The sequence below is a fragment of the Rhinopithecus roxellana genome, chromosome 13 (genome assembly GCF_007565055.1).
Source record: "Rhinopithecus roxellana isolate Shanxi Qingling chromosome 13, ASM756505v1, whole genome shotgun sequence".
Lineage (NCBI taxonomy): Eukaryota > Metazoa > Chordata > Mammalia > Primates > Cercopithecidae > Rhinopithecus > Rhinopithecus roxellana.
This window is the reverse complement of record NC_044561.1, coordinates 28128292-28149537: the sequence shown is the minus strand read 5'-3', so window position 1 is coordinate 28149537 and position 21246 is coordinate 28128292. Positions and strand designations below refer to the sequence as shown.

At 53.2% G+C, this 21246-nt stretch overlaps 1 protein-coding gene across 2 annotated transcripts in view; it reads right to left on the bottom strand.

Annotated features, from left to right (window-relative positions):
• The window catches only part of CERK (ceramide kinase), a 55501-nt gene extending 34680 nt beyond the window's left edge, over positions 1–20821 (bottom strand). The window contains exons 1-3 of one of the 2 annotated variants that reach the window (XM_030914102.1): positions 20215–20821; positions 3653–3766; positions 2830–2952 (exon numbers count right to left, since the gene is read on the bottom strand). In XM_030914102.1, the coding sequence (XP_030769962.1) occupies positions 2830–2952; positions 3653–3766; positions 20215–20356 (379 nt within the window). In that variant the 5' untranslated portion in view covers positions 20357–20821. The remainder of the gene's footprint in view (positions 1–2829; positions 2953–3652; positions 3767–20214) is intronic. The other variant, XM_030914103.1, reaches the window with a different exon arrangement.
• Positions 20822–21246: the final 425 nt, after the last annotated feature.

Sequence of the window (21246 nt, the reverse complement as noted above, 5' to 3'; positions counted from 1 at the left end):
CCAGCAACTCCATTCCCAGGTATGCACCCAGGAGAAATGCAAATGGGTGCAAAAGACATGCTCTAGAATGTTCACAATGCTACTGTTCATGACAGCCTGCATCAGGAAGCTGTCCAGATGACCAGCCGCAGTACCATGGGTGAATAAATGGCCGTAACATTCACATCACGGAATACCATACAGCCTAGAGAATGAACAAACGGCAGCCCCACGCAACAGCGTGGAAAACTTACACAACAGTACTAACACTCGCCACCATGGTGGAAAACAGCGTGGAAAACTTCACAAGTGTCACGTTGAGCCAAGAGCCAGGCACAAAAGGGTTCATACCGTATGATCTGATTTCTATCAAGTACAACAATGAACTTAGTTGTTTAGAAGTTGTGGCAGTGGTTCCCCTTTGGGGAGTCATGACCAGAGGGGCACGGTGGGGGACCCTGGAGCTGGCAATATTCTGCTCCTTTATCTGGGTGCTGGTTACACAAGTGTGCTCAGCAAGAAAATTCACCCAGCGCACACTCAGAGTGAGATCCTCTGTGTCTGCGACATGATAATCAAACACTGAAACAGCCTGAAATTCCAGCACTTTGGGAGGCCGAAGTAGGCGGATCACTTGAGGTCAGAGGTTGGAAACCAGCCCGGCCAACGTGGTGAAACTCTATCTCTACAACAAATATAAAAATTAGCCAGGTGTGGTAGTGGGCGCCTATAATCTCAGCTACTTAGGAGGCTCAGGCAGGAGAATTGCTTGAACCTGGGAGGAGTTTGCAGTGAGCCGAGATTGCACCACTGCACTCCAGCCTGGAAGACGGAGTGAGAACGTCTCAAAAAACAAAAACAAAACAAAGAAAAAAACCCACTGAAACAGATAACAGGGTTAGAAGTTAAAACTGCAGAATAGCTGAAACAATAGAATCACATACAATTTTTAGATACAAGTAGACTATACCAAATGCACAATTATAAAGATGAAAATGAACATTCTCCAGTGGAAGGCAGGGTTCAGAGAACTTTCTCTTGGAGTCTGCACCTGTAGGATCAGGTCTGGAATCCAATCACCCAAAGTCTTATGAAAACAGGTTTGATGGGAGGAAAGGGAAAGAGAAAGCAGGACGGACAGAAAGAGGGGAGTCAAGAGACAAAAAGAGGAGGGGAAGGCGGGAGAAATGGACGCGCTTTTCTGAACAGCCTAGTGTGCAACGACACGCACAGGAACAGGGCTTGTGGTGGTTTGAGATGTGAGGATGGTCAGGATGCGCTTGTCACGACAGCAGGTGGTGGAGGCCAAGTCCTCCAGGATTAAACAGGGAAGTGTGGAAACACAGGTCCTCCCGCCCCAGTTGTAATCAAGAGGAGGGTTCTTTCAAGCAAGGATGCTGCTCTGAAGTGGATATATGGGAATGCCTCCTTTTAATAAACTGAAATTCACTTTCTTGATGTAGATGCTAAATTCATTCAAAGATACATAAAACTAACCTAAATACATGCCATTTCTATTCTACGGGTGAAGCCTATACTGAGTTGTCAAGACTCAGTATAGGCTGTATTGGCTGGGCCTCACACCTGTAATCCCAGCACTTTGGGAGGCTGAGGTGGGAAGATCGCTTGAGCCCAGGAGTATGTAATCAGACGGAACAATACGGCAAAACCCTGTCTCTACAAAAAAATACAAAAAAATTAGCCAGGCGTGGTGGCACACACCTGTAGTCCCAGCTACTCAGGAGGCTGAGGTGGGAGGATCACTTGAGCCTGGAAGGTGGAGGTTGCAGTGAGCTAAGATCATACCACTGCACTCCAGCCTGGGCAACAGAGCGAGACCCTGTCTCAAAAAAAAGTGTGTATTAAGGTTATAAGCAAACAACATGAAATAGTGTTATGAATACAAAATGAATGAACACCTACCACTTTGCGTGTGTGTGTGTGTGTGTGAACCATATGTTCCTCTTTTTAAACTTTTAAGTTCACGAGTACATGTGCAGGTTTGTTATATAGGTAAAGTGCATGTCATGGGGGTTTGGTGTACAGATTATGTCTCTACTCATCCTACTACTTTTTAAGGGTGACAAAGTCTTGTTACTCAGCATGCAATAACCCACCAGGCTCCAGGCTCCTACTACATTTCAGATGTGGACACATCCCTGGCTGGGCATGGTAGCTCGTGCCTGTAATCCCAGCACTCTGGGGGGCCAAGGTGGGCAGATCACTCGAGGTCAGGAGTTCAAGACCAGCCTGGCCAACTTGGCGAAACCCCGTCTTTACTAAAACTACAAAAATTAGCCAGGCATGGTGGCGCGTGCCTGTAGTCCCAGCTATGCGGGAGGCTGAGGCAGAAGAATCACTTGAACCCAGGAGGTGGAGGTTGGAGCGAGCTGAGGTCACGCCACTGTACTCCAGCCTAAGCAACAGAGTAAGACTCCATCTTGAAAAAGAAAAGAAAAGAGAAAAAAAAGATATGGACACATCCCAGACAGATATGAGTTGTATTCCCCCATGGGTCCAGTTTAATTCTCACATTCACCTCGAATGTTAAAGCTATTACCATCCTCACTTCCAGAAAGAGGAACTGAGGCTCAGAAGGGTAAGTGACCCGCACCCAGGCCTCTTGGCTAGTGAGCAGGGGGCTGGACTCTATGCCAGGTTCCAGGCTGTGGAGCCCATGCCCTTTGCACTCACTGGGCTCGTCAGCTAATGAGAAATTAAGTCAGCCTGACTCATCATGTCCACCTGAAGTATGGCCATGAAAGGGGGAGACACGTCCGGAAGATCACCCAATCAGGCACGCACGTGCCACCACGGCCATCCTGCCTCTCAGTCCAAACACACACGTACTCAGCTTCTCCAGCATCTCCCGCAGGGTCTGCAGCCACAAGTGACACAGCTGCTCCTCTGGGCACCAGAAAGTCACCTGCGCCCACTTCCAGCGGTGCCGTCGTGCTCTCTTTACACAGTGAACTGCACAGAAGCAAACACGCTCATTAGTGCAAGGTTTGCAGCGTCCCTGACAAAACCTCAAGTGAATATGCACCAAATGCAGCTAATTATAGGTTCCTAACTGAAATTCCCCAGGGGTTCTCTTACCGTCTAATGAGTTAGTAACTTCCAAGGTGTATTAGAAAAAACATCCTATCTTTCAAACCTTTTAAGTCACATAAGGGAAAAGGGCCGATGTGATGACTCACACCTGTAATCCCAGCACTTTGGGAGGCTGAGGTGGGCAGATCAACTGAGTCAGGAGTTCAAGACCAGCCTGGCCAACATGGTGAAACCCCGTCTCTACTTAAAATACAAAAAATTAGCCAGGTCTGGTGGTAGGCGCCTGTAATTCCAGCTACTCAGGAGGCTGAGGGAGGAGAATCGCTTGAACCCAAGAAGTGGAGATTGCAGTGAGCCGAGACCACACCATTGCACTTCAGCTTGGGCAACAAGAGCGAAACTCCATCTCAAAATATAAATAAATAAATAAAAATACGGGAAAAATGACCATTAACTAAAACATTAACTAAAGGTAGCATTTGGGAAAAAAAATAATAGGAAGATTTCATAAAGATAAACCAACGCATTGAGCTTGTTAAACTAGTAACAAAAAAGTTCCCTCTCATGTAATCTACATAGAATTAACGAAGACTGGGAGAAGACATTTAGGCTCTCTCACCTGTAAAAGCATAAGGCTTTTCCATTTTCTGCCATTTTCCACTGCTGTGATGTTTCCCGTGAACGTCTGTTTCCTCAACAGCGATGATCTCAGATACAGGCACAGAGCAGGCATCTGTAAAACACCACATCCTTCTGTCAATAAATTCAACAGAATCAACACAGGTAAAATCAGTCCAACTCTAAGAAGCTGAGAATATTCTGCTTTAATATTCTCATTAGATATTCAGGTTGGGTATGGTGGTGTGCACCTGTAATCCCAGTACTTTGGGAGGCTGAGGAGGGAGGATCGCTTGAGCTCAGGAGTTCAGTGAGCTGTGATGGTGCCACTGCACTCCAGTCCCAGCAACAGCGCAAGGCCCCATTTCCAAATACTAAAAAAAAAAATTTTTGGCTGGGCGCGGTGGCTCAAGCCTGTAATCCCAGCACTTTGGGAGGCCGAGGCAGGTGGACCACGAGGTCAGGAAATCGAGACCATCCTGGCTAACACGGTGAAACCCCGTCTCTACTAAAAAATACAAAAAACTAGCCGGGCGAGGTGGTGGGCGCCTGTAGTCCCAGCTACTCGGGAGGCTGAGGCAGGAGAATGGCGTAAACCCGGGAGGCGGAGCTTGCAGTGAGCTGAGATGTAGCCACTGCACTCCAGCCTGGGCGACAGAGCGAGACTCTGTCTCAAAAAAAAAATTTTTTTTTAATCAAAAAATAAAAAGGATGGTTATAGGTCACTTTTAAACTCAGAGCTAAATAACTGCGGGCAGCTCAATGTTACCAGACGGCGTGATGTTTTATTCAGCCGAGTCACCAGATGGAGACTGCGATTTTTCACACAACTTGCTCAGCCATTCAAGCAGCCAATGCTGACCATTCTGGGCCAGCTACCATCTTAAATTTGGGGAAACATGCTCAAGACATGGCCTCTGTCTGCAGGACTGTGTCTGGTTCGGAAATCCAAGTGGGAGGGAGACACGTGGCAGGACCCGGGACAGCTGGAACCACGGAGCGTGCAAGTGAGGCCGCGCCCAAGTGTGGCGGGACTGGAGTGCGGGGGGACTTCCAGGGACCCAGGGGATGACAGTACCGGACATGCTCCACCCTGGGAACCAGGAAGGGCCAATTCCACCGAAGCCACCTGGGGCATGTTCATCTGGTGGGCAGCTGCAATTACAGGCCTGCACATCAAAGAAAGTTCTGGGCTGGGAGCAGAGCCATGGGAGGTGACGGCTAACTGAAGTCCAAGGCCTGAAAGAACTTGTCCAGGAGAGCATGGGATTGAAGACAGCAAAGCCAAGTTTGAGCAAGCTGGCTTCTAAAAGCTTATTCTGGAATTACTATTAGGCATGTATGATATATTTTTATACAGAAGAACGTTATAATTTGTGGTTAGCTCCCTAGGTTGGCTATAAAACCTGCAATATAGCTAAAATACTATATTTTTGCTGTAGCTAAATGCAAAAAGAAATGCTATAACATTTGTAGTAATTTTGCATCATTTTTAAAGTTGCTGCCCATGGAAATTAAGTTCTAGGAATCTAAGAGGGTAGTGACTGAACTGGGCCTTTGACCACGGCAGAAACCCTTGAAAAGTCAGTAGTGGGACCTCCTGATTCCCTCTGAAGTGAAGCCAGCCCCAGGGGAGCAGACTTGCTGGGGAGAGGGTTACAGAGGAAGAAGTCCGGCTGGAGAATGGAGGTTTCAAGGTCCCAGGAGGTGTCCGTGTGCATCCTGCTCCTGGGTATAGAATGTGGGGTCCAGAGAGACTCTTAGGGACCCCACCCTCCAGTGCACCCCACCTGGGCCTCCCTCCTGGCCTCCCACCTTTTTTTTTTTTGAGATGGAGTTTTGCTCTTGCTGCCCAGGCTGGAATGCAGTGGCGCAATCTCGGCTCACTGCAACCTCCACCTCCTAGTTCAAGTGATTCTCCCTCCTCAGCCTCCCAAGTAGCTGGGATTACAGGTGCCCACCACCACGCCCTGTTAATTTTTGTATTTTTAGTAGAGACGGGGTTTCGCCATGTTAGCCAGGCTGGTCTCGAACTCCTGATCTCAGATGATCCGCCTACCTCAGCCTCCCAAAGTGCTGGGATTACAGACATGAACTACCACACCAGGTCCTGGCTTCCCATCTTGCCCTCGAGGCTGTGACTCTAGAACACAATTTCCACCCATTTCTTATTCTCCTCTCCCTTAGAACCCTGACCCCTGATGCTCCAGGCCCCTCTCCGCTCTGCGGGTTGGCGTCCATACAGGGCAGCCACGCGGGATCTCAGGGCATCTCAGACACCCGCACGTGAATCAGCTTCCCTGTCTCCGCCACCAGCCTTCGAATGTGGCTCTTCTCGTCTGGCACGGCTCGCCTCCTTAACCACCCCCTATTTCTTGAGGTGCTGGCCTTGCCCCCCCAGTCGTGCAGGGACGTGACCATGGCACTGAAACCCTGTGAGTGCACCTGACGCCATGGCATCCTCGTCCTATGAGACCGAGCTAATGCCAGGCCTCTGCAGCTCCGGGACCCAGCACGGGCCACGCTCGGGGCAGGGTTCAATGACACAGACAGTGAGTCAGGAATTCACCACCTATGGATATGACAATGCACACTGCGATCTTCCTGGACCGCTGAGCACAGGCTTCGGGACCTGCTAGTGCCTGTGGATAACCACAACCATGGCTGTCTGATAAGAAGCGGTGACAGGCAGTGGGAACAAGCCATGGTCTGAGAATCAGCAGTCAGGTCAGTTCTCCAACATCTGATGGACTGGTTTAGGAAACTGCACAACAGATAGCACAGTAAGTTACGAGTGACTCCAGGACAGTCACCTGAGTCCACAGGTTACTAACTTTCAGCCTTGCACATTCAGTCCCACAGACTCCAAGAGCCCAGGAAGGGACTTGCCATGCGGACCAGGCTGCAGGCCATGCCGTGCCAGGGGTGCCAGCATGAGGCCAGGTGGTCCACACAGGTCCTGCCGGAAGGAGTGACGCAGGCCCGGGGGCGGGGCCAGTGTCAACGTCAGGGTCAGGGTTCAGAGGATTCCCTGTGGGTGGAGGAAGGCGATGCAGGGGCAGGAGCTGGGAAGAGGCAGAGGCTGCTGGGAGGGAGAGGGCGAGCGGCTGTGAGAGGGTGGCCACTCTGGGTGGAGTGATGATGATCCCACTTGAGTATGACTGAATAACTACAAGTGTTCAGGACAGGACAAGAGACTGAACCAAGGACACTGTGGGGTGAGTCCAGGTACCTTCTGCCACACTGGACCTGCAGCAAGGTGTGCCTGCTCCTCTGGTGTGAGAAAAAGAAACAGATGCCAGCGGGGGTCATTCGTTTACACACGTTCCTTTTACACAGATTAATAAATGGAATTATTGTCTCTAAAAAGGGACAGGAAAGTTAATAGAGGAATAAAATTCAATCTTGTCTGCACAGCTTGAGGAATGTCAAGAATAAGAACACAGGGTGGACACTGTGGCTCACGCCTGTAATCCCAGCACTTTGGGAGGCCGAGGCAGACGGATCACTTGAGGTCAGGAGTTCGAGACCAGCCTGGCCAACGTGGTGAAACCCCATCTCTACTAAAAATACAAAAGTTAGCCAGGTATGGTGGTGTGTTCCCGTAATCCCAGCTACCCCGGAGGCTCGGAGCCTGAGGCATTACTTGCTTGAACCCAGGAGGCAGAGGTTGCAGTGAGCCGAGATTACACCAGTGCATTCCGGCCTGGGCAACAGAGTGAGACTCAGTCTCAGGAAAAAAAAAAAAAAAAGAAGAATATAGCTGACCTCTGAACAACATGGGCTTAACCTTCGAGGGTCCACTGACGTGGGGAGTTTTCATTTCTCTTTTTTTTTTTTTTTTGAGACGGAGTCTTGCTCTTGTCGCCCAGGCTGGAGTGCAGTGGCGTGATCTCGGCTCACTGCAACTTCCGCTTCCTGGTTTCAAGCGATTCTCCTGCCTCAGCCTCCTGAGTAGCTGGGATTATAGGAGCCTGCCACCACACCCAGCTAACTTTTGTACTCTCAGTAGAGATGGGGGTTTCACCATGTTGGCCAGGATGGTCTCGAACTTCTGATCTCAGGTGATCCGCCCGCCTCGGCCTCCCAAAGTGCTGGGATTACAAGCATGAGCCACCGCGCCCAGCTGGATTTTTCAATAAAAGTGGCACTGAGCTCAGCTGCCTCTCTTGCCTCCCCTTCCACCTCCTCCATCTCGTCCGCCTCCACCACCCCTGAGACAGCATGACCGATCCCTCCTCTTCTCTTCCTCCTCAGCCCACTCAACATGAAGACCACCAGGATGGAGACCTTTGTAACGATCCACTTCCACTTGCCGGATAGTAAACATATTTTCTCTTCCTTAGGGTTTTCTTAACCACGTTTTCTTTTCTCTAGCTTACTTTATTGTAATAATACAGCATATAATTCAGGCCACATAGGAAATATGTGTTCATCGGCTATTTATGTTATCGCAAGGCATCCAGTCAACAGTAGGCTGTTAGTAGTTAAGTGCTGGGGAGTCAAAAGTTTTCAACTGCACGGGGCTGGGGCACTGACTCCCATGTTGTTTGGGGGTCAACTGCACTGGGTACGGCTCAGGACAAGGGCTTCCTTGCTGACTCAGGAGACCTGAAGTGGTGCGGCCAGGGTGGGAACACATTCCCCAGGCGGCGACGAGTGGCTGGACTTGGCGTGGCTTTGGCCTGCATGCGGCTGCTGTCTTACTGCGGGTAAGCGGCTAAGCCTGGAGCATGGCTGTAAAGGGGGTGGAATGATGAACCCCACAGGGGTTTTAGAATCTGTAGTAAATTGGGAGGCCGAGACGGGTGGATCACGAGGTGGATCACAAGACCATCCTGGCTAACACGGTGAAACCCCGTCTCTACTAAAAAAAACACAAAAACAAAAACTAGCCGGGCGTGGTGGCGGGCGCCTGTAGTCCCAGCTACTCGGGAGGCTGAGGCAGGAGAATGGCGTAAACCCAGGAGGCAGAGCTTGCAGTGAGCTGAGATCCGCCTACTGCACTACAGCCCGGGCGACAGAGTGAGACTCCGTCTCAAAAAAAAAAAAAAAAAAAAAAAAAAAAAAAAAAAAAAAAGAAACTGTAGTAAGATAAAGGGTGAAAAAGTTTCAAGCACAAAAATGTCTGATAAATGATGGCTTCCTTTCTTGTCAAAAAGGCTGGGCTCGGCTGGGCGGGGTGGCTCACGCCTGTAATCCAACACTTTGGGAGGCTGAGGTGGGCAGATCACGAGGTCAGAAGATCGAGACCATCCTGGCTACCACGGCGAAACCCCGTTTCTACTAAAAATATACAAAAAATTAGCCAGGCGTGGCAGCGGGCACTTGTAGTCCCAGCTACTCGGGAGGCTGAGGCAGGAGAATGGCATGAATCCAGGAGGCAGAGCTTGCAGTGAGCCGAGATCGCACCACTGCACTCCAGCCTGGGCGACAGAGCGAGACTCCGTCTCAAAAACAAAACAAAACAAAAAAAGGCTGGGCTCGAGATGGAGGCTCTGCCTCCTTCAGGCCGTTGTCCCTGTGTTAAGCGGAGGACTCCACAGTACGACGCCTCCGGCCGGGCAGCACTCACCCCTTCTCCCGCTCTCCTCACCTCGGTGTGTCCCGGGCATTACACCCGAGTCTTCAAAACTCTCATTTCTAATTAGGAAACAAAGAACCAGGCCAAGAATCTGAACAAACGGAGAGCAGCTCCCTGCGGGGGCTCAGGAAATGCTCGCCAGCGTCCGCCGGGTGGAGAGCTGTCGCCTGCTCATCTGAGGGCAGGTCATGCGGACGGCAGTGGGGCCACCGAGGGCTGGCACACAGGAGAATGCAGACGGTTCTCCAGAAGCAGAAGGAACTGCCCTCCGAGGGTGAGTCTCAATGTACCGGCTCCAAGCGGCATCCCCGCACAGCATGTAGTGTGTGGACACGCCACAGCACCCGCGGGAGAAAACACACCTGATCCGGCTGGACAGACGCTGTGGGAACATCTTGCAAAGGGCGGAAGGTGGGAATTTGGGGCACCTTCATATTCTTTTGCTGACAGAGATAAATTCTCCTGCCCATGAGACACCACGGTGACCATACTGACATGCAGCGAGCTCTCCAATAAAGGTAATGATCAAATGGCCATCACATTCCAGAGAAATCAAATGCCACGTCAGCGAGTGAGCCTGGCCTCCTGGTTCTTGGGCGGCTCACGTGTTTGCTGGCTCCCTCTCTGCAGACCGCTGCAGCATTTGCCACAGCCCGGGGGATGCCTGCTAGGGGCAGCTGAGAGCACGCTGGTTTCCAGTTGCTTCTTTTTCCATTCTGTTCTCTGTGTTTTTTAGTGCTTGTAGTGATCCACTAAAATCAAATTTATTTCACGCTGGTGACTCACAGATGAAAACAGTGCCTGCTGTCAATCAGTTTTGACACTAGAAGTTCCTGGATCAAACTGAGCCATGCACAGTGGCCTCCCGTCCAGCAGGAGGGCGCACAGGTTTCCCGTGTGTCACAGGAGCACTGAGTGTCTGCCAGTGACATGGGTACACATGTGTGAGCATGCTCATGGCAGGGCAGGGGCAAGGTAGTGGAATACGCCACTCCAGACCTCACGCAGTCGACGGGAGGCCCCAGATGGCTTTCGCCTCTCGGGGATATGCAATGAGACAAAAGCAAGTTCACAGCCAAGGGCGCAGCTGTCCCTGGGACTCTCCACTAAAGCAAGCTGCCACGTGAGAGCCGGCAGAAGGAAGTGGGTGAGAGAGCAGGCCGCTGCCCACTGTGCTCACTGGAGCAGTGCCCAGTCCAGTGTGGAAGTCTGTGGATCATACCCACACACAGTGCAGGGGATGCTAAGGTCCAGGAGAAGTGGCACAGGCCACACTGACCTCCGCATGCCCGGCCCACTTAGGGTCCAAGCAGTAAGGGTCACCCCAGAGGAAGAACACCCAGGAGATCCGGGTGGCCTGATTCCCCTGCAATTACACGCAACGCAAACGCATTTCCCTGGCAACCCGCCACTCAATAAACACGAGCCGTGTGAACATCTGATCTTCAATAAAAATTCAAGGTGAGTGCTTGCCTATGCCAAGGAAGACCAAAAACCAGCCCTGACCACCACTGCCAGGGAGAGTCCAGAAATCCCACGTGCAGCAAACTCAGAGTGTGGTCAAACTGTCCCCCTTCCCTCCCCGCCCACTACGTCTACCCCAACACAGCCCTTGATGGGTCTGATACACAGACTGAAGGTGGGAGAAGCCAGAACCCATGTGGTGGGTCAGCCCTGAGCTGCGACTTATCCAGACACGATTGCACGTCTGTGTCCCCAGCCCTTGTCTCCGCTGCAGGTGCTGCTGTCACACAGGGATGTGCCCAAGTTTGGATTTTTATGGGAAACCTTCTGATTGTAGAACATTAGTTACAATTTTAAAAGGAAAAGAAAAACTCACCATGCAAATCAAACAAAGAAAAAAATACGTGGCAAATTTAGCCCAAAGACCTCTGCTCTGCAACCCAGTGAGGCTGAGCCATGGTTATTCTGACCATGCGGATGATAAAGAAAATCTCATAGCAAGCCCCCAAAGTTCATGATGCTGGGATAAGGTACCTGCCAATTATAACTTACTGCTTACACTAAAAGTTCCTGGATCAAACTGAGCCATGCACAGTGGCCTCCCGTCACATTTCATGCCATAAAATGTGACCTTTGACCCTTGTCAGCACACCATTAGTAGCCACCAATGTCTCTCTCTCTCTCTTTTTTTTTTAAGACAGGTCTTGCTCTGTCACCCAGGCTGGAGTACATGGGTGCAGTCTCATATCACTGCAGCCTCAACCTCCCAGGCTCATGCAATCCTCCCACCTCAGCCTCACAAGTAGTTGGGACCACAGGTGTGTGCCACCATGCCCAGCTATCTTTTTTTTTTTTTTTTGGAGAGATAGGGTCTCTCTATGTTACCCTGGTTGGTCTCTCTAACTCCTGAGCTCAAGCGATCCACCCGCTCAGCCTCCCAAAGTGTTGGGATTACAGGCATGAGCCACTGTGCCCAGCCTTTTTAGTTCTAGGGACACAACTCAAGTAAACAGTGTCCACTCCCTGTGGAACCCACCCCAGAAATCCTTCCCCGTCCTAACGTCCCCTGATACCAGCCTGAAGGTGCTGTGGTCCGCCTGCCCCACTCTCAGGCAGGGGCCTGGTCAGCACCCCACAGGACCACCCAGTGACCACCCAAGGTCCAAGGGCTTCTGAATGTCCTGTGCATGCCCCAACCCCCGCCCCCCGGCCCTGCCAGCCCTGCCACTCCTTAGCATGGATGCTCCGTTGGCATGCACAAGAGGCCTGGACCCGAAGATGCCAAATCATTCCTCTCAGGAAACAGGACTGTGGCATGGGGACGGGCATGTCACCTGCACAGCCCACGTGGCAGCCAACACACAGGACTGTATTTTTCCTGTTAAGCCAGGAGGGTTCTGGAGGGCAGGTCCGAATCACACACCTGGGCAGCCCGTCTGTGGGTTCAGGAAATGAACCAGCTAATCCTAGACCTGCTCAGATGACACCCGCAGAACTGAAGTCCGTACCAGGTGGCCTCTCAACACAGAACACCCGCCGTCCCCACTCCACGCCTGACCAGGTGGCGTCTCAACACGGAACACCCGCCGTCCCCACTCCACGCCCGACCAGGTGGCGTCTCAACACGGAACACCCGCCGTCCCCACTCCACGCCCGACCAGGTGGCGTCTCAACACGGAACACCCGCCGTCCCCACTCCACGCCCGACCAGGTGGCGTCTCAACACGGAACACCCGCCGTCCCCACTCCACGCCCGACCAGGTGGCGTCTCAACACGGAACACCCGCCGTCCCCACTCCACGCCCACTGTCAGGCCGCAGGAAACCTGCGTCCGCCTCCCATCCTAGGGACGAGACGGGGGGGTCCGAGGGTTCCAGGGACCATACAGTGCCTCAGGGAACTTTGTCATGGGAACTGGACTGATTTTTGCTCCAGGAACCCTGCTCCTCCCGCCGTGCACCTTGCTATGAAAGACCATGGGGGCTACTTAGATCCCAGAGTCCCCGCCTTTGAAGAGGGAGCTCACCCCAGATTCTGGAGCAGCCTCGCTCTGAGTCCCCACTCCCCACCTGTGAGCTGAGCTCTAAGTCCCACGTCTCCACCTCCAAGAAGACAACAAGGGGCGTCTCAGAGGGCTGTGAGGATCCCATTGGGTGTGACGCCCACAGCACCGCAGGGCACAGCACACATGGGCCTAAATGGAAAGCAGCATTCAGACGTCTGGTTCTGGCCAGGATGAAGCAAGCCCGACTGCCTGTCTCTCCTACCCACTACAACTAAAAACTCTGGACAAGACAGAAGAAACAGGCAATGAACCGAGGACACCAGAGATCCACAGAGGCAGGCCTGCTGGTTGGAGAGGCTGGCGTGCAGAGTCAACGGCTGGGAGCCAGGTTTACCTCCAGCTCTGGCCTCGGGGATGTCTGAGCTATGGGGCAGCAGGGTGGGTGCAGGCCCTGTCCCAGAGGAGCTAGGGTGTGCTGGGGGCAGAGGGGCGCTCAGAGCAGAGGGGGCTGGAGCAGGAATACTTGCCTCTGAGAATGACCAGATGAGTCCAGCCTCGCTCCTGAGGGACCAAACCAGGGCAGCCAGGGCCTCGGAGGCTGGGCAGCCAGGGCCCACCTCCCTCGCCACGTGAGACAGACCTGCCATCTGTGCCTAGCCAGACTGAGTACCTGCTTTTGAAAATAAACATTGGCTAGGTCTGGTGTCTCATGCCTGTAAGTCCAGCACTTTGGGAGGCTGAAGCAGGAAGACTGCTTGAGGCCAGAAGATTGAGACCAACCTGGACAACATAGTGAGGCCCTGTCTCTACAAAATAAATTTTAAAAATTAGCCAGAATGACAGTACATGCCTGTAGTCCCAACTACTTGAGAGGCTGAGGTAGGAGGACGGCCTGCACCCAAGAGGTTGAGGCTGTAGTGAGCCGAAACTGAGCCACTGCACTCCGGCCTGCGAAACAGTGAGACTGTAAATAAATTAATAAATTAATGTAATTAAATAGAAAAATTGTCCAAAGGACTTTATTATTTATTTATTTATTTTTTTAAGAGACAGGGTCTTGCTCTGTCACTCAGGATGGAGTGCAGTGGTGCAATCATGGAACACTGTAACCTTGAATTCCTGGCGTCAAATGCTCCTCCTGCCTCAGCCTCCTGAGTAGCTGGGACTACAGGCATGCGCAACACCCAGCCTCCAAAAAACATTAACAGGACTCGGCCTTACAAAATAATGTAATTGTGGGTTATTTCCTGGATATTTGGAACATTATTTTGTAAGGCCGAGACAGGGTTTCACCGTGTTAGCCAGGATGGTCTCTATCTCCTGACCTTGTAATCCGCCCGCCTTGGCCTCCCAAAGTGCTGGGATTACAGGCATGAGCCACCACTCCTGGCTGGGTTAACATTTTTTAAACATTTTAAACTGATATAAAAATTGATGGCCAGGTGCGGTGGCTCACGCCTCCCAAAGTGCTGGGATTACAGGCGTGAGCCGAGATCACGCCCCTGCACTCCAGCGCAGGTGACAGAGGAAGACTCCGTCTCAAAAAACAAAACAAAACAAAACAGAAAACAAAACAAAACAAAACAAAACACAAAAAAACACAAAAAATTAGCCAGGTGTGGTGGGCGCCTGTACTTCCAGCTGCGCCTGTACTTCCAGGAGAATGGCGTGAACCTGGGAGGCGGAGCTTGAAGTGAGCCGAGATTGCCACCACTGCACTCCAGCCTGGGTGACAGAGTGAGACTCCATCTCAAAAAAAAAAAAAAAGTTAACCCTTTCTCTATCCTATTTGTTGCAAATAGTACCCCATCATTTTTAATTTTTATGTTATTATTATTATTGTTATTATTATTTGAGATGGAGTCTCGCTCTGTTGCCAGACTGGAGTACCGTGACACAATCTCAGCTCACTGCAACCTCCGCCTCCCGGGTTCAAGCGATTCTTCTGCCTCAGCCTCCTGAGTGGCTGGGATTACAGGCGCATGCCAACACACCCAGCTAATTTTTGTATTTTTAGTAGAGATGGGGTTTCACCATGTTGGCCAGGTTGGTCACGAACTCCTGACCTCAAGTAATCTGCCCACCTTAGCCTCTCAAAGTGCTGGGATTGCAGGTGTGAGCCACAGCACCCGGCCCCCATCATTTTTTAAAAAATTTATGATATCTTACAAAAGACATTTTAAAATTATTGAGTCAAATAATCCAGCTTTTTCTTTATTCTTTCTAGATTTCATCTTGGTTAGGAGAGCCTTTTCCCATTCCAATATTATAAAGTGTCCTCTATTTTCTTGTAAGAATTCACAGCTGGGTGCAGTGGCTCACGCCTGTAATCCGAGCACTTGGGGAGTCCGAGGCAGGCAGATCATCTGAGGTCAGGAGTTTGAGACCAGCCTGGCCAACGTGGTGAAACCCTGTCTGTACTAAAAATACAAAAATTAGCCAGGCGTGGTGGCAGGTGCCCGTAATCCCAGCTACTCAGGAGGCTAAGGCAGGAGAATCACTTGAATCCAGGAGGTGGAGGTTGCAGTGAGCTGAGATCTCGCCACTTCACTCCAGCCTGGTGAACAGAAGAAGACTCCAAAAATATAATAAAATATATTATATACACTCAAAAATACATACATACATACATATATATATACATATTTTCCTATGATTCACCTTTCTACTCTTAAATACGCATCCAAGAGGAGCAAAAGCATAGCCCCCAAAGGATCAGGGTGTCTTTGTCCACATAGTCAAGGTGAATGGACTGGAAACTGTCCAGAAGCCCATCAGCAGGTAAACGGATACACTAGTGTACCCACACAATGCAATACGACTAGTAACCAGAAAGATGGAACTGCTGACATGATGAATCTTAAAAAAAAAAAAAAAAATGAGATAAAGCAGCCGGGCACAAAGAAGTGCACATGGCATGATTCCATTTATATGAAACTCTATTAGCATCGCACCCGTCCCTGGCGAGAAAGCAGTCCAGGGCCCAGGAGAAGGTTCTGGGCTGCTGCTATCCGGGTGATGTTTACACAGGTGCACACAATTATCAAAATTTATCCAACTATGTGCCTTAAAATGTCTGAGTTTTATTGCAGCAAATTAGACCTTGATAAAGTCAATTTTTTAAAATCATGTTTTCGGAGGGGAATTAGTAGCGTGGAAAACACTCTGCAGTATGTTTTCTCAACTTTTCTTTCATGCATATTTATTTACATATACACAAATACCAAATATTAATCACATCTAAGTTGAAGAATGACTTTTTGTGTATGCTTTTCTGTGTTTTGTAGATATTATTAAATCAACATGACTTACTTTTGTAAGTGGGAAAAAAAAATTTTAAAGTATCTGTGGCATGCCTATGTTTTGCCAGGCACTTTGCAGGGTGTGCTGAGGACACGACAGCACTGACCTGCCCAGTGAGTTCACCACCAGCCTGGGACATCCCAAGTGGGGTTAGTGCAAGGAAGGGGAGGATCCTCCCACAAAGGTAGAGCCTGGGCAGCAGCCCCCTCACCCACCAACACACACACACACACACACACACTCTTCCCAGGCCCAGCGTTTATCTAAGTGTGTTTTGCGACAGCCAGGGGAAATAACCCAGATATCAACGCAGTGTTTCCAGTTCAACGAGCATGACCCACTTCCAGTTCCTGTTTTTGTCCTGCCCTACTTCCCACCAGGCTGGTGGCCCAGGGGACGGCTGTCGCGGCTTCCTCAGGTGCCTGGGTGAGGTGCTGGCCCAGGAAGCTGCAGCGATCCGAATTGCTAGTCCTTGTCTTTGCTCCTGTACAGGTCAGTCACTGTCCCAGCATGATGATCCACAGAGGAAAGTGCATGTGCCTGGGTTCAAAGCCAGCTCCCTCTGTACATCACTGCCTCTGGGCCCAGTCAATTCCCACTCCTACTGTCCACATTTGAAACAGGGGTGATGCTACAGAGAAAACAAAGGAGTCGGAATAACTAAGTGGCCACCCCAGCAGGGCACACACAGTGGCCTTGCCTTTGTCCTTAGCCCATTAGTCACCTGGAGCTCCAGGGCTGTTCCTGCCTCATCTCACAGGTCTCCTAGGGCCAGTTTTAGAACAATTCTCCACCTCTCATCATTCCTTAACCTAGTCAATCCCAGTGTGCCCAGATACACCTGGGGGAGTGGCAAGGGCTGGGCAATGCCACCTTGCTGACCAAATTAAGTATCCTGTGAGCTGGTTCACATTCTTCTGCCCTACTATGGCCCTACTGACCTCAAGCATATAAGAATCGAACCTGGGCCTGATTCCTTCTGAGGACTGTAAAGTTATGAGAAAAAACCAAGAGACAATGTGGCTGTATTTCCGAACTCATTCACAACTTAGCGTTTCCCAACTTGCTGAGATTTTTCCATCACGTGGGAGAGCACTCCTGGGTGGAGAGGGCAGGCTGCTTCCCGGAGGGAGCCCACCAGCCAGGGCCACCAGCCAGGGCCACCAGCCAGGGCCCCACCAACCATGGCCCCACCAACCAGGGCCCTCCCTCTCCAAGAGGGACCAAGCTCCCAGCAGGCCAGTCAGGCAGCTCAGGATGAACCTGCACAAAAATGCCTTGGCTTTGGGAGGCCGAGACGGGCGGATCACGAGGTCAGGAGATCAAGACCATCCTGGATAACCCAGTGAAACCCTGTCTCTACTAAAAAATACAAAAAACTAGCCAGGCGAGGTGGTGGGCGCCTGTAGTCCCAGCTACTCGGGAGGCTGAGGCAGGGGAATGGCGTGAACCTGGGAGGCGGAGCTTGCAGTGAGCGGAGATCCGGCCACTGCACTCCAGCCTGGGCGACAGAGCGAGACTCCGTCTCAAAAAAAAAAAAAAAAAAAGAGAGTGAAGCAATAAGCATGCCGAGAGGCAAACCCCAGCACGCTGGACAAAAGCAGATGCTGCACTGCATCAAGCCCTGACCCAGGCAACTAGAAGCCATAATGGGAGCTGGCCAGGGACGCCAAGGCAGAAAGCAGTGATGACTGACCTCCCACACAGACACCCTGTAAGGTGGGATCTGGTGTCTCCTCGGCCGCTGGAGCCCGTGGGAGGCCTTACAGCCCAGTGGCTACAAGCACAGGATTGGGCCAGTCACTTCCAGTCCCTGCAGATCAGCCCCTTCATCCCTAGGATGGGAGCAGCTGCCACTCAGGAACCCATCCGGTTTGAAGCCCAGGGCCCGCACTTAGGAAGCCCTTGGGAAGGCAGTCATCTTCCTGAAGCCTAGGGATTTACAACAAAGCACAAACCCTTTGGGCCCAGGCCAGGCATCTGTTCTCCTTGTGTGTGGGCCCTGGTAGGTAATATTTGAGGTGTGACATTTCTCCCAAAGGAGACATGAGAAAGACCTTAGAAAAGTCAAGTCTCGGATGCCCAGCCACAGACAGGTGACCCCAGGGCTGGAAACCAAGTGTTGGTCATGGGTCTGAGACCACCCCTCGACCTTGGCCCCACCTAACGTTCAGCTCTGTCCCCACCAGCACCCAACCCGCAGATCCTCACAGCTCAGCACCAGAAACCGCCCAGAACTCCTGACCTTGACTGCGCACAAGGTCTAACGGTGTCACCCCAGCTCTGCACATCCACCGTGAATCCTGGCTTCCACCACACTCACCCCAATAATTAAAAAGAAAAAAGCCTGGGCACCGTGGCTCACACCTGTAATCCCAGCACTTTGGGAGGCCGAGGTGGGCGGATCACCTGAGGTCAGGAGTTTGAGACCAGCCTGGCCAACATGGTGAAACGCCGTCTCTACTAAAAATACAAAAATTAGCCAGGCATGGTGGCAGGCTCCTGTAATCCCAGCTACTCTGAGGCTGAGGCAGGGAGAATTGCTTGAACCCGGCAGGCAGAGGTTGCTGTGAGCCAACATCGCGCCACTGAACTCCAGTCTGGGCAACAGAGCAACGCTCCGTCTCAAAAAAAAAAAAAAAAGAAAAAGAAAAAGAAAAACAACAAAAACAAAAACAAACCCTCTGTCCTCCTGCAGGGCTCTCTCTTCTAGCAAACAGCAGCTCCAACAGACCTCCTTCCCGTACTCAGTCCCTCCACATCCAACCCTGACCACCACCATCTCCCATCTGCACTGGGCCAAAGCCTCCCCATTGCAGGACCCATCCCTCTTCTGGGTCCTCCACGCAGAGGACATGAGATCCCTGGAAATGCTAAGTTGGATAAGGCCCTCCAGGGGCTCCCACTCCACTCACTGTGAAAAGCAAGTCGCCCTCTCAGCCTGTAAGGCTTCAGGAGACCTGGGCCCCACTCTCCCTCCCCCATCTCCCTTCACTCCTGTGACACTGGCCTCCTGGTGGTCTCAGGGCCTTACACTCGCCGCTCTTTCTGCCTGGATGGATCTGTCCCTGGAATGCAGAACCCTCAGTCTCTCCAGGTCACTGGTCAAAGCCACCGTGTGAGTGAGGACTGCTGAGACCACCAGCTACCACACAGTGACCTGCCCCACCTGGACAACCCTGCCCCCTACCCTGCAAGCTCTGTCTTCAGTGCCCAACTCCATCAGACACTTGTCTCTGTGCGCCCTGTCTCTCCCTTTAAGGAAAAAAGCTCTGCTGCAGCAGCGACTGTGTCACACATGCTGGCCCCCGTCCGTCCCTAGCAGGCATACAATAAACATTTGCCAAAGAGGGCATGAATGAAATGGAACACACCGCTACCACCCAGCCTGGGTCTCCTGTGCCGCCAACACCTCCCCCTTCTCACTGTCCAGACCTGAACTGCTGCAATCCTCCCGCTGCCCCGGAGTGCAGAAGGGCACCTCTTTATAAGCCTCTGCCAACCTCTCTGCCACCAGACAGCTCTGCCCTAGAGCCTTGAGGAGGCCGTCCTGCCGCTGCACCGCGGCCCTCCAGGGTGGGCTGTGCGTCCTCCATGTTTACCAAAGTCACTCTTCTCCTCATCTGGAGGGCCTCTGCGGGGCAAGTGGTCAACTCGTGGCACCGAAATCAATTCCCCCATCCCGAGTAGGGAGCACACCCCACAGAAGGTCAGGGGCTCTTTCTTTAACTTAACAGGAAGTCCTCATCCTGCAAGGGCGCCTCTCAGGTTTCGGATCCCTGCTTAAAAAAAGCATCTGTTCTTGGATTAAACTGCAATGCGCGGGGTGGGGAGCGCCTGGCACCCCCCTCAGGATCCATCCACAGTCCGTCCTGTACAGAGATGCCCTGCGGACAGACCGCACCGGGGGCCACGACCCCGTGAACGCGCCCCAGGTCCCACCTCCCCGCGGGGATGGGGCGCCGGCCTCCCCTCCACTGCGCGGCGCTTTGTCCTCCGGTTCCCGGAGCAGACGGTAGCGCCCAGCCGGACCCTGGCCCCGGCCTCCCTCCCGCCAGCCCCGACCCTCCCCGGCGCCTGCGCTCCCAGGGCCCCCAGCCTCAACACGGTCGCCCGCTCCCCGCACCCGGTCCCGCTAGCCGGGTCCCCCACGCCGCCCCCGCTCCCTGGCCCGGTCCGGTCGAACCCGGGCGGCGGCGACACTCACCCGCGCCGGGGGCGCCGGCTCCGGGCCCCGGGCTCCGCCACCAGCGCAGTACCGCCCGCGCGGGCTCCAGGCTCACCGCGCAGCGCTGCTGCTTCACCCACAGCACTGAGTGCAGCGGCTCCGCCGTCCCCGTCGCCCCCATCGCCGCCGGCGGGCTTGTCCGCCAGGCGGGGGGCGCGCGGACGCCGAGGGGCGCCGGACCGTTTAGCGGCCCCTGCAGTGGCCCCGGCGGCAGGCGGCGGGAGGCGGCGCTGCGTCACCCCGTACGCGGGCGGCGGGGACCGCGGAGGGGCCGGGCGAGGCGGGGCGGGGGCGAGGAGGAGGGGTGGGTAGAGGAGGGGCCGGGAGCCGGGGCAGAGGCGGGGGGTACCCGAGAAGGGGAGAAGGGGGCGGAGGAGGGCGCCGAGATGGGGCGGGCCGCAGCCAGGGCGCTGGGGCCGGGAGGCGGCTGCCTTTCTCTCCTCTCGTCGCCGGCGGGTGCTGGGTGCTGAGTCTGGCGCTCCCGCGGCCGGGACTCAGTGGCGCCTTCCGCGCGGGCCGCGGATCAGGCGGGGTCCCGGCGGCGCGGAAATGCAATCCTGGCGATCGGGCGCAGGGCGGGCCTGGATGGGGGCGCCACGGGCGGCGCGACCTTGGGCGGCGGGTGCCCTCTTCGAGCCTGGCCTCCTGCCGGCCTGGGAGGGGACCTGCAGCTGGGCCCCGGCAGTCAGGGAAGCCTTTCAGGGGGCGGAGGTCTTCCTAGGGGGCGGGGGCGCTGGCCCTTTGAACTCTCTGGGGCCTGAAGCCACAGAGCAGACAGCTGAGCACCCGCCCCTGAGCTGGCCCTACGAACTGGAGCCTGGGTCCCAGACTTGGGGAGACATGGCCCCTGTGGCCCCAATTCACCCCCTTTCCAGGAAGGCCCCCTTGACTCCCCAGCTGAAGGAATCACCAGCCTGCAGGGACTCCAGCCCTGCCTTCAGAGCACACTGCCCCTTCATGCAAGCCCCAGTCTCTGTGCCCACAGTGCCTAACACAGCCCCATAGGAAGCA